The sequence below is a fragment of the Brassica rapa genome, chromosome A04 (genome assembly GCF_000309985.2).
Source record: "Brassica rapa cultivar Chiifu-401-42 chromosome A04, CAAS_Brap_v3.01, whole genome shotgun sequence".
Classification (NCBI taxonomy): Eukaryota; Viridiplantae; Streptophyta; class Magnoliopsida; order Brassicales; family Brassicaceae; genus Brassica; species Brassica rapa.
In genome coordinates this window covers 20,079,419-20,092,065 of record NC_024798.2, presented here as the reverse complement: position 1 = coordinate 20,092,065, position 12,647 = coordinate 20,079,419, and the positions used below count along the sequence as shown (strand labels likewise).

The following is a 12,647-nucleotide window of genomic DNA, read 5'->3' as shown; positions in this document are numbered from 1 at the left end:
ACGTATGAGGACACGACATACATAGTTGTAAGCTTTTCGTACATCCGATAATGTGATAGTACGTTAGTTTGTACTGCCTTTTTCAAAAAGAATTAGATAGAACGATATATAATGGTTAGTGAAAGATAAAGAATAATAAACTAGATAGATATAATGATCAGTATGAGACTTGTAGTTATGTTATTCAACTATAGGGGGCACGGCCGCACGGCATGCATAGTTGTAATGTTTGGCCACTTTTGACAATTTGACGAAATGTTTGGCCATAAATTATCTTTCTTTTTTTCCCAAGACTTCGTTGATTTTTAGTAATTTTCAATCAAAGCGTATATACGTGTATTTTAAATTACAATAAAATTATACTCTAAACACATGAAACCCAAAGACAACTTAAATTTCTTATAGTCGGCACAATTAGAGTATACATGCATAAACGACCACATGCTTTTGTATATGTTTTGGGAGTCATCTCTTGCAATTTTTTTTTTTTTTTGAGAAAGAGTCATGTCTTGCAATTTGGAAGTCGAGTCCCTTTTTCCATTTAATAACCTTTGGATCCATATGTAGACACAATAGTTGAACATGTATGCACGTGTATGTGACTGCGTGTGTGTGAATTTTCATATTCTTTGCAACGATGAAAATCTAAGTTCTAGTACTGCTAAAGCTTAAGCATGTTTATTCAAGTGTTGTTTTCAAAGAAAATCCAAATTGGTTAGTTACAAACTAAAACTCATATTGATCTCAAACCAAAATATACTAATAACTAAACCTAGCTAAAATGAAATGCACCTCTACGTACCAATAAGGCATATTCGCTAGGTTACAAACAATTTGGTTAATGCTAAAAGATTTGAGTAGTGTCAAATGGGATTTGGTTCAAAACAATACTGTAGTACAATAAAATTCAAACTCGAGAGGCTGCCGCAAGATTAGTGGGTTGAATAAAACAAAAAAATATTAGTAATAATGATAATATCTACATAACTATGAGTTGGGTCTAGTTGAATTATTGATGGGTTTATTTTATACCTTTTATAACTTTTAATACTGTTCTATTATAATATATACTAAGAAATAATGTTGTTTTGTCCGAAGCCAGAACTGGCTCTTTCAATCAATTTTTTTTTCCTTTGACTTGATGCTTAATTAATCTTTTTTTTTTGAAACACTTGATGCTTACTTAATTAATCATTCTTAAAAATATCTTGGTTATCAACTTATCAGCACGAAATACGACTCAACTTACACATTAAAAACTATATGTTTCATACTAATTACATTAAAACATAGTATTTATCTTCGTGACAGATCCAGATTTCAGAGTAGCTAGTCTTTAACGATAAGTAGCAGTTCTTTAATCGATGCCTCTTGATTAATCATTTTCTTGCATATACACAACTCAGCGTAAGGTCAGAATAAAAACAATGGTATCTAATTATATAAAGTATTGTTTGCCTCCCTCCTGCAGTGTCCACGTGGAAAGTCGGCTTCTGTGGGCTCGACACGTGTCCCGCTTGCACAAAACGCATCACTTCATTTAGTTTAGTTATATTGTGCGTTTGGTTTCAATACGTATGGGGCATGTTTCTATGGTTTTTGTTTCAGGCACATTTAGGCTTTACATTATTGGGCTACAATAATCTTTATTTGGGCCTGTTACAGAAAAAAAAAACCTAATTCTGCTACTTCTTCAACAATGGGGCTGTCGACATCTGTTCCTCATGCTCATCGACTTTCTCATTCATCTCCAACGATGGAGTTTGTGGAGAGCTATTCTATATGAATCGTGATGATAATTTCCCAGATCGAGAAGTTTTAGTGTCGTTTCATCTCCGGTTATTCTCCTAGGGACCGTTACGCAAAGAATTGATTCTCTCATTAACTACCTTATTAACTCCTTCGCCCTACTACGACCATGATTTCACATACCTCAAATATCAAGGCGGTGCATCTTTGCTATAAAAGGTTAGTCTACAAACCTCAAATATCATCTTCAAAGATCCAAATAACACTTGGAATTTTTTTTCTCAGTAGAATGGCGTCATCTCAAGGCGGGTTCGTAAGCACACACAGGAAGCTGATAAAGGTGTGTTGGGGGATGGATTTGAAGGGTATGTGAATTTGGTGATGGAGGAGATGCTGCAATTGAACGCGCATAAGTCGATCATTATCATCGTAGGTGGTGCTAATATGAGAGGGTGGTCTGAGAAGATGATCGATGATGAGCTTCAGATCGTGAGGAATGCTGGTGTTGTGCAGCTTCAAAGAGAGAAGACATGCGTAAGTCAAAGCAATACAAAGGTCTGATCACTTTCTTCCTTCTCGCTTTCATGGTTCTGTTTCTTGAAACTATAACAACTTTGTTACTGCACTGGGAAGATGTGTGTTCTTCTGTACACGCCGTCAATTGGTTTACGGTTTCTAAAATATTTTAAAGGAACTTTTTATGAATAAAGCCTAAAGCTTTGCTTATATTTCAAATCGATTGGTGAATGGTTCCTAAAGGTATTGTTTTGTTGTAGTTATTGCAATCACTTTGTCTAAGACAAAAAAGAAAGGAACGGAGGGAGCTCATGGATAGTTTCGTTGATGGAATCAGAGAGTCTGCCGAGATATGGGTGCTGATTGAAAGTAACTGAGATTAATATATATTTCATTTATTCTTTGATTTGTAGTTTGGTACTTCTTATTGGTTCAGCTTCTTCCTATGCAAACAAAGTGATGCAGTTTTTCCTGGGTCGTTCTGCTTCTGATGATATCGATCTTTTTAAAGTCTTCAAAGTTGTATATTCTGCTTCTTAAAATAGTTTTTTTTTTATATTAGTTGGTCTTTTCTCACCGGTTGCTCTTTTACATATGATTTAGAATTTTTTTCCAGTATTGACTTTTTTACGGATATGCAAAAAGAAAAGGTCGAAAGGTATCATCTTTCTCGGAGCACTCTTTTTTCCTATCTTGCTTTTGGTGAGAACAATAGTGAAAATCTTTTTCGGAGCACTCTTTTGTATGTTTTTTTTAACATAGAATTTTTGATGATGTTATTATATTTTAAGAAATGATACGGTGAACAAATGTGACTTGGCATATGATATATTTTTAAACATGATATATATTATTTATAAAATACTTAATAAAAGGTAAAGTATTCACTTTGAAAATAAGTTGTTTAAATAAAAAGATCAGTTATATACATAATACAACCATTATAAAAACAAATAAAACAAATAATAGAATAAAAATAAAACAATCACTACTCTGAAAACCAAACAATAATAGTATTTTCTGGAAAATCTAATCAGTTTCGAGTAGTATAATATTTTATACTATCTACCTAATTAAAAATAATAATAATAATAATAATAGTGAAACAATTATTTTATTTTCGGTATTAACTAAATCAATATGTTTAAAGAAAATGTATAAGAGTAACTAATGTATATTCAAAAAAAAAGTATAAAAGGTAGAAATAATTCATAACTTATAAGTTGAATTTCAGCAACGATTTTGAAACAATTAATGTATTTTACTTACTGAATATAGTAAAGTAAAATAAACATTGAGAAAAATGTTAAATAATGATATTTGCATAAGACTTTATTTCTACTAGACAAGCTCATTATTATTATAGAACAAAACAAGCTTACTTTCAGTTTAGAATAACTTAAATATTTTTCTACAGTGTAAGGAAGTTTATGTGTATGTACCTGATGATGACATCACCAAGTCCTTATTCTCAATTTGTTTCTTAAAATACCATTAGGAACTTTATTAGTAACTCTGTTGACTCTCTGCACGTAGTAAACTTTACAACATCCCGTAAGCTCTCCGCACATTATCGATTTCGTGATGAAAATGTAACTGCTCAAAATGGGACTACGACACGCCATTAACTCGCAATACTTTTTCTTCTAGAAACACCACAGCTCATGATGGGCCACATGTTATATACGGATATTATACAAGTCTCATCTCATCTGCACATGTGTTTCCGACATGATGACACAAAATATATATCAATCCCTTTCTTTTCTGCAGTAACTTTTAAAAAATACAGATTGGGCCTTTTTCTTTTCTTGGATTCTCTTGAGCTTTTATGAGCCCTAGATTGTCAGATATCATCAAAAGTAATGGAGAAGACATAGGTTTTGTTAAGGAGCCTTACTACACCAAGTTATGAAATGTTGCCAAGTTACGTATTATTCAAGTTTTCATACTTGAATACAAAAATTTCCGAGATAAATAGAAAATCTTTTAAAACGAAAGAGAACAATCTAATTACAACATTGTTTTTGAAGTGATTCTCATGAAATTTGCTATTTTTTTTGTCACTAAGCTCAAGTTAAATAAATTAACAAAAAATAAAAATGGAAACCATAACGAATGATCAATAAACAATCAGAACAAATATTTTTATAAAAATTAGTTTAAAATTAATTTTTAGAAGATATAACAAATAAAAATTAAAAAATTATTGAAAATACATAATAAAATTGCAAAAATAAATCAACAAACAATAATTTAGTGAAATGCATGATCTAATCTAATATATGATCTAATTTAATATATAAACTACCAAAATATCTGAAAATCATAATAATAAAAAGAAAGGAAGTACATTACTATGTTTAAACTCAGACAAACGAAAAAAAAATGTATTCTCACAAATATTTCATACTATATAAATTGATATGCGATTGATGGAAAAGCACAAGCAGTGAATATACATACTCAAAATATTTTATTTTTAAAAAGTAAAATTATCTAACAAATAATAATAAAAATATCCATATGACTATCACCAAGTATTCACACACTTTTGAAGTAGCGAAATGACATCATAACATTGTTTCTTGAACTTTTATAACTAAGTAAATAACTACAAGGTTATGATTAACCGCAATACTCAAAAGTTTACAAAGAAAACATATGACGATGGATAATCTCAAATAAATCAAAGAAAACAAAAGAAATGCATCATCTAAATAAAAAATAATTATTATTTTATTCAAAGAATCAGAACTATGTAATTATGTAATTTAAGCGTCCACACTTACTTCAGTTATCAATATTGTTAACATGTTTTATAAAAAAGATCACATGTCAATAATGCTTTATAAAAATAGATAACTAATTTTTTAAAACATAAAACACAATGATCTGAACACTTAAACTACGTCAAAATCCCGCGCGAAGCGCGGGCTCGCCCTAGTATGTTATAAATAAATTAATATTCTTCTAACCTTTTCTAATTTGTACAGATCACTTGCCCAATCACCGTTGACCATTCTCACTTCATCCTAGCAAAAAAAAAACAATATTTTAGCTATTTGTATTGATATTGAACGTTTAAACATTTTAATATAACTAGTGTCTAGATATGACCATCTCTACATGATTAATCAATTGAGGTGTAAAGAGACGGATTTGGATGAGCTTGCAACGAAGAAGTAAACTGAAGTTGATGTGACATATAACATATTTATTGGCTCAAACAGAAATAGTATATAGTCATTGGAATGCATACTCGAAATTTTGAGTTGTGGAGCAACATATAAGATTAAATGTGGCTTGATATTGTAAGGCCATTCAATATGAAATGGAAAAGGTAATTGTGTGTATGTGTGTCAGTGTGTGTATGCTTTTTATTTGTAAACAAAGTGTCACCAATTTTTTGCCAAAAAATCCCAAAAAAAAAAAAAAAACAAATTGTGTTAATGTGATAACTATAGGGAATGAATGTGCAACCAAATGGATTTGACTTATGGAGTTTGAATTGCGAGTAAATGCACGGATGTGAACTGAATTTATGGCGACCCCGAGGAGCACTTATTGGCACCTGCCCACTCAGTGCCCTCCCCATATCTCAGTCCCTAATCATTTTTTTTCAAACAAATGTTTTACCTTGAACTATTTGAATTTATATTACACGTCAAGAAAATAAACTAATTCAATTACCCTAAAATAAAAACATTTTTATAACTGTTTAGAAATTACGTGAAAACGAACATACTTCCGGGTGAAACAAATCAGAAATAATGATTTGTCATGGATCCTATTATTGGTTTTAATCTAGTAGAATGTTGCCTTTTGGGTTTAAAAGGGATGACTTCTACAACTTCCAATATAGTTATCTCTAAAGAAGCGACAATATCATGATATTAATTCCGACATTTTCATTCAGTCTAAAATTCATAAGTATTGCCACAATTATCAGGGCCAAGCAAGCGGTAGGCTGACATAGCTAAAGGTGTGACTTGTGATTGAAATGCCGTTAAAGATCTATTTTATCAAATGTTCCAAAAACTAGATCTTTTTGTTTTAAAAAGAAAAAGAAAACAAGATTGCTTTATTATACTAAGGTTAATCTCGATTACTACTTTAAGATCCGAACAACGCGGTCTCACCACAGCTGATACATTTGTTTTATAACATCTAGTTTAATAATTTAATCTTATCCATTAAATATTTCAAAGGTTCATTCTATGAGAATTTTCGATCGTGGGGTTCCTAATGAATCCTTCTACTTTTGTAAAAAAATCGTACGACACTACACATACGCGACACATTGACACATCAATAATTGGTCTTATGGGAATGCTGGACATCAAAAGTTACTTGCTCGATAACTCTAAATAAAGATTTTGCTTGTTGGTGTGAAATATCTTGTCTACATGTCTCTTCTTGAATGTGATCTCATGCCAATGAAAACAAATTGATTGTCAATTTACAAAAGTTTTAGCTTTATAATTTAACAAAAAAAATAAAATAAAGAGAAAACCTAACCAAGTTGTTTGAGATCGTTGTCATGGAATTAAATAAATAAATAAATACGGGAAGAAAGGATAATTAAAAAACAAACACAACCACCAAACTCTCCAACGTGTTAAGGAGATCGGTGACATCATTCCACCTCAACGCAGTGACATCAGCAAAGCTCTGGTAAGCCAATAAGAGAGTAAATAAACTACCACTTTCCCGTTATACCCTCGAATTCATTATAATTCATAAGCAAGTTTTATCACGTTACCCATTATACCCTCAAAACCAGTATAATTACGCTCTCCCTCGTATCTCTTTCCTAAGCATCTTCCTATGATCCTTCTCTCTCTCTTGATCAAACCCAAACCCCCAAAAAAGAATCTATCATCACTATATTACAACCATTTTCTCATCTTCATATCATCATACCAAAAAAAAACTAGCAAAGAAAGCTTGTTGTAACAAAAAAAAATGGATTCAAATAGTAACAACACAAAAGCTATAAAGAGAAAAGTTGTAGACGACCTCGTGGAAGGCTGCAAATTCAGTACTCAGCTTCGGCTTCTTCTCTCTAATCACCACATCGAGACGGGTTTACTCTCTGGTGATTCAGATCTCGCTAATGAGCTCATCACTAAGATCTTGGGATCTTTCCATAAAACCATATTGGTTCTTGATTCTTTTGACCTCGTCCCCGACGTCTCTTTCCCTGTGGCCGTAGAGGGTTCACGAAATGCTTCATGTGGCGATGACTCGGCGGCTCCGGCGAGTTGCAACGGTGGAGATTCCGGAGATAGTAGAAAGAGACTTGGGGTTGGTAAGGGTAAAAGAGGATGCTACATAAGAAAGTAAGTGGAAATAGTTTAATTCAAATATAGATTTATCGTTTTATATTTTTCCATTCGTGTTAAATGGTTTAGTCTACTTTTTGTATGGATATTTTTCAAAAAAAAAAATCATTTCAGTTCGTTATTTTTTTATGTGGATTCCATCATATATTCTGGTAGTGCCCCATATTGAAATGACTTATCGTAAATGTTAAGATATGTATTTGATTTCCTCATAATCTATAATAATAGTAAGATTACAATTACTGTTTTTGATCATGGTAGTGATAGAGAATTGTATGAATATGATTGATTGGATTGGACCAATCAATGCTAGGAACCGAATTTTATTTGTTTCATTTAGTGTTGTGGTTTATATACTGTTTACAGTTGATTAGTAATTGTATTTGCAAAACTGGATTAACTATTAATTAATAAATTTTTACTTATTATTTGCAGGAAGAGATCGCATACTTGGACTGTGCAAGCTAAAAGAATTGATGAAGATATATATGCTTGGAGGAAATATGGACAAAAGGAGATTCTTAATTCCAAGTTCCCGAGGTACTTAATGATCCATGTATATGTTTATATATATGACACATTTACAAGATAAAATGGTCTAAATCAGTGTGTGTGTTTTTATGTTTACAGGAGTTACTTTAGATGCACACACAAACCAACACAAGGATGCAAAGCAACCAAGCAAGTTCAGAAACTTGAGCAAAACCCTGAGATGTTTCAAATCACATACATAGGCAACCACACATGTACTCTTGGTGACCAAACGCAAGTGAAGACCGAGATAACCATGGATTCGGACAACTCATTGGCTGCAGCCACTTCTCAACAGGACCATGTCAATGCAAATGTACAAGAGCAAGAGAACGATATCAGTAGTCTGATCGTAGGTATGGTGAAGCAGGAGGAGGAGAATAACAATGGTGATCAGATTAAAGACTCTAGTGAGGGTTCTTCAACAGACGGCGACTTGTCATTGGTTTGGCAAGACGAGATGATATTTGATGATTATCAATGTCATCAGGATCACTACTATTATGGTGAGACTAGTACTACTTCTCATCAATTCTCTTTCATTGACAACGATCAACTTTCCTCCTTATTCGACTCATATTGCCCTTACGAAGGAATGAATTCTAGGTGAACATCCAAATGCGGATTAAGGAATCATAATCAAGCTTGTAATAATATTTAGTATTTACTCATCCTCTCTTTGAGTATGCTTAGTGGAATGTAATATTTTTGTTGGATATTTGATAAAACACCATATAGCATATATAATTCTCTTCCAACGTTACTCTTGTCACATTTTTTTTTTTGAACTGCCACTAGATGTTTTGTATGTTGGCGACATTAAAGGTGCCAGTGCAACGACTTGGTTAATGGATTACCGATGAAACGATTAATTAGAATAAGCCAATCACCAACTGCGACAGTTCCACTAGATTATTGTTTTGCTTATTTGATTGTTACTGCATTTATTATTGAACTCAATAGTTTTTAATCCATGTGTGTGATATATGATTGATTACCTAAAGAGTGTAAAGAGACTTATCCATTCAAATTGCGGCTATGCATGTTTGGTGCTTAAAAGGAAGAAACTGGGACAAATTCATCTCGCAATTGTCGTGCTTTGTCTTTTTGTTGTTGTCCTTACATAAGCATTGCCGTATACACTAGGGCATTAATTAATGCTTGCTGAAAGCCTGAAACAACAAAACAAATTCAATTAAGCGATAATAATGTATTCGGTTGTGACGCAAATTAAATAATTTATGTTCCGTACATGTACTATTTTATACAAACAAAGTTCATTTCACTATATCTATGAAAATATCCAAGAATTTGAGAAATTTTAATATTACATTGATATAAATAAAATTACTACATTTCAAATTTTTTTTTAACAAATTGGTTCAGACATTTTGTTTACGTGTGATACTTTAAAAAGATTCATTCTATGAATATCTATATATATATTTATTCAATAAATTATAAGATGTATGAATCTTTTGATACTTGGTTACGAGATATGATGAGTCTTATTGTGTGGTTTAAACCCCTATATAAGTAAACTAAAAGATATAATTCATTTAACACCTTAAACATCTTTTACGTATTTCACAAGTATCAAATAATTGAAGATAGAGTGTCTTCTCTGTCGATCGACATAACAAGTGCAGATGATGAACAAAGGGCAAAACGAAGGCCGCATGCATGATGAATAGTAACGGTGAAGGGACCAAAGATTCCACTCGAATAGCTGATTTTGACACTGAAGACTCCTCTTTAACTATTTGGATTCTTTAGTATAAAAAAAAAGACATCAACAAAAAGGAAGAAACACCAACAAGTTCATGCCAATATGTGAGATACTGACAAAATAACAATTTATCCCCTAGTTTTGATTTATTTTAAACGTATCGAAATTGCATATTTATTTATGTAAGAAAATGTACCTTGTACTGAAAAAGTGTAGACAATATTTTTATAGGATTATCTGATTAGTTTGCGCTTTTCTCTTTGTTGTCAGAAATTCTGGTTACTTGATATTCCATTTCAGAGCCAATTATATTTGTTTAAAGTATAAACTAAACTCTGATTTTATTTTAAGAAGATATTTTGAGGAAATGAGCTCTTCTAGAAATTTGTATTGAAATATGGATATAAGAAAGGTATTGTGGAAACTAAGCTTTTACCATTTATTAGGTAAATAGATAGTTTATCATTATTCAAAAAATAATCAAAACCCTAACACAACTTTTATCAATTATTTCAAAAAAGTACTTGCATTCTCAAAAATGTTTTCCCAATACCTTAAAAGCAATGAATTAAATAGATAATGAGAAGGAAACTACAAAATAATTAAAATAAAACATTTTCCATTGTAAAAGCGAACTACTCAAAGAATTGATTCCCACTAGATCCAAACTAGAATCACGTGTAATGATGCATAACTTTTGATAGTAATAGTAAATTAAATCAGACATGTCCTTTCTAGTTTTTATGTATAGAGATACATGAATCCTACTTGTCTTCGTCGTCGCTGTTTTCTGACCGTCGGTAACAGTGATCATCATGATGACTTGGATCATTGAAAGGATATATGTCCATGTTGACCCCAATCCCACTGCTACCAAACATCATAGCATCAGCCATGTCGAAGAGAGGGGGACCGTAGTCAGGGGAAAAACTAGTTGTAACTGGAGTGGTGGGGGCAGCGGCGGAAGCGGTGGGAGCGGTTGAGTAGATTTGGCAAGTGTGTGAACCACGGTAAGTGACTCGGAAGGTGAAGGGATCGTCATTGAGGCGTTGTACTTGCTTCTTAGCTGGACAATTGTATAACTTTTGGTGGGTGCATCTATAGTACGCCCTGCAACATTATTTAAGTACATGGATATACATGATTAGGACATTTTCAAACTATTCCAGTGATATAATAAGCAAGTAGTCATTAATAACCATGAATTAAGAAAAAATAATGATATGCATCATTTGAACACGAAATCAGAGAACGATACTTAATTATAACATCGAAGTTTCAAGTTTCAACTTTTAATAATATGGTTATTTGGTCATTCTAATTAGAATCAGAAGAGACTGATTACAACTTCTTGATGTGATGTAAATGTGTATTTATTGGTTAGTTAACTAAACTAAAACTTGGTTATATAAACACTTGATAAAGTTTGTTTTGTTAAACTATTCGTATAGTTTTACCTAGGAAACTTAGAACCGAGAATTTCCTTTTGACCGTATTTACGCCAAGTATGGTTATCGTCAGGTGGTAGATTTATGTTTCCTGTCCTTAACGCCGCCACCAACACCACGTGTTCTCCTCCTTCGTTTTTCCTAAATATGAACTCACTTAATCCACGTTAGTACATACGGTACGTACTGCATAGATTTTATTTTCTTTTAGTAGTTTGCAAATAAACATAAAATAATCAACCATCGAGTTCTTGAAAGATTTAGCTAGATATGTTCTTGCTTTATCTTCTTAATGAAAAACAAAAGAAACTTGTTATACTTATACTTGCCCACTTGGACATAACTTCAACTTTCGAAAAATACCGCAATGAATCATTTGAGTATGCTAAAATTTTAGCAATCGTTACTAAACCTAAACTTCGTAGTATTTTTGAAACAATTTTCAAAGTTGTGGTATTTTTAAACAATACTTTGTTGATTCAATAGTATTTTGCGGTATCATTCTCTGACTTTTATCGTTTCTATACCATAAACCAAATAAAAAATTATACAATTCTACTTTTTAGGTTTTACCTTCTGCGTTGCCTTGGCGTGGAAGGATTGCTACCGGAGCCGCCTGATCTTTCTACAGCCGTCAAGTTTCTTCCGCCATCTTCAACGGCCATGATCTGTCTTTGAGTCACGGCTCCGGTTCCCTGAGATGACGTGGACCCGCCACACCTTAACCAATACTCTTGCATCAGACCCGGTTCATTCTGCATTAGCAACTGGTCTGAACAAGACACAACCACCGAGTTTCTGAATTCAAGAACTATCTTCAGCCGCTCGTTTGCATCACCAAATGTCCTCGTGATCTCGTCGAGGGAGGTCGATAGAGCTTCTAGTGACTTTTCCGGTAAGCTTGACTCAAGCTCCTTAACCAGTTTCAATCCTTGGAAGATCATTGACATTACCTATTCCATTTTTAATTTAGTTTTCTAATTTGTACGAGTATACATAACTTAAATTTATTCATACGCATGTATCTATATATATATAGACGAAGAGATACGTAAATGATGGTTAGTGCCAACAGTTAGCTTCGGTGTTGGTTCCAATTCTATCGAAACTTTGAATATGCAGAATATTCAAAGTTTGTGATTTTTTTTCTTATAATTATTTTGGAGGGGTTAAGTTAAAATGTTTTTTTTCTTAAACGACAGGTAAAGTATGTCCAAGAATCATGAACAAGCTTTTAATTAGGCTATTTCACAATATTAAACAACAAATTTGTTCATTAACACTATAAAACAATTGTTTAGTAAAGCCCTGCCCAAAGATCTAACT

General features: G+C 32.4%; 2 protein-coding genes across 3 annotated transcripts; one reads left to right on the top strand and one right to left on the bottom strand.

Moving 5' to 3' along the window:
- Nucleotides 1-7,024: 7,024 nt before the first annotated feature.
- On the top strand, nucleotides 7,025-8,952 carry LOC103865830 (probable WRKY transcription factor 54). Of its 2 annotated transcripts, XM_009143685.3 has the most exons (4): nucleotides 7,037-7,610; nucleotides 8,049-8,153; nucleotides 8,244-8,554; nucleotides 8,651-8,952. In XM_009143685.3, exons 1-4 carry the CDS (start codon nucleotides 7,234-7,236, stop codon nucleotides 8,752-8,754), a joined length of 897 nt encoding a protein of 298 aa, XP_009141933.1. In that variant the 5' UTR covers nucleotides 7,037-7,233; the 3' UTR covers nucleotides 8,755-8,952. The 2 variants fall into 2 exon arrangements, with proteins under 2 accessions (XP_009141931.1, XP_009141933.1); XM_009143683.3 differs by having other exon boundaries at nucleotides 7,025-7,610; nucleotides 8,244-8,932.
- LOC103865829 (WRKY transcription factor 55) lies at nucleotides 8,827-12,311 on the bottom strand. The gene is given in 3 exon segments (XM_033290574.1): nucleotides 8,827-10,983; nucleotides 11,331-11,462; nucleotides 11,895-12,311. Coding segments are annotated over 3 exon segments (867 nt in total). The 5' UTR covers nucleotides 12,284-12,311; the 3' UTR covers nucleotides 8,827-10,637.
- Between the last annotated feature and the right edge of the window lie 336 nt (nucleotides 12,312-12,647).

Coding starts and splice junctions, on each gene's coding strand:
- LOC103865830 (XM_009143683.3), top strand. CDS start 7,234: ATGGATTCAAATAGTAACAACACAAAAGCTATAAAGAGAAAAGTTGTA. Junction 7,611..8,048: donor AGAGGATGCTACATAAGAAA/GTAAGTGGAAAT, acceptor TATTATTTGCAG/GAAGAGATCGCATACTTGGA. Junction 8,154..8,243: donor CTTAATTCCAAGTTCCCGAG/GTACTTAATGAT, acceptor TTATGTTTACAG/GAGTTACTTTAGATGCACAC.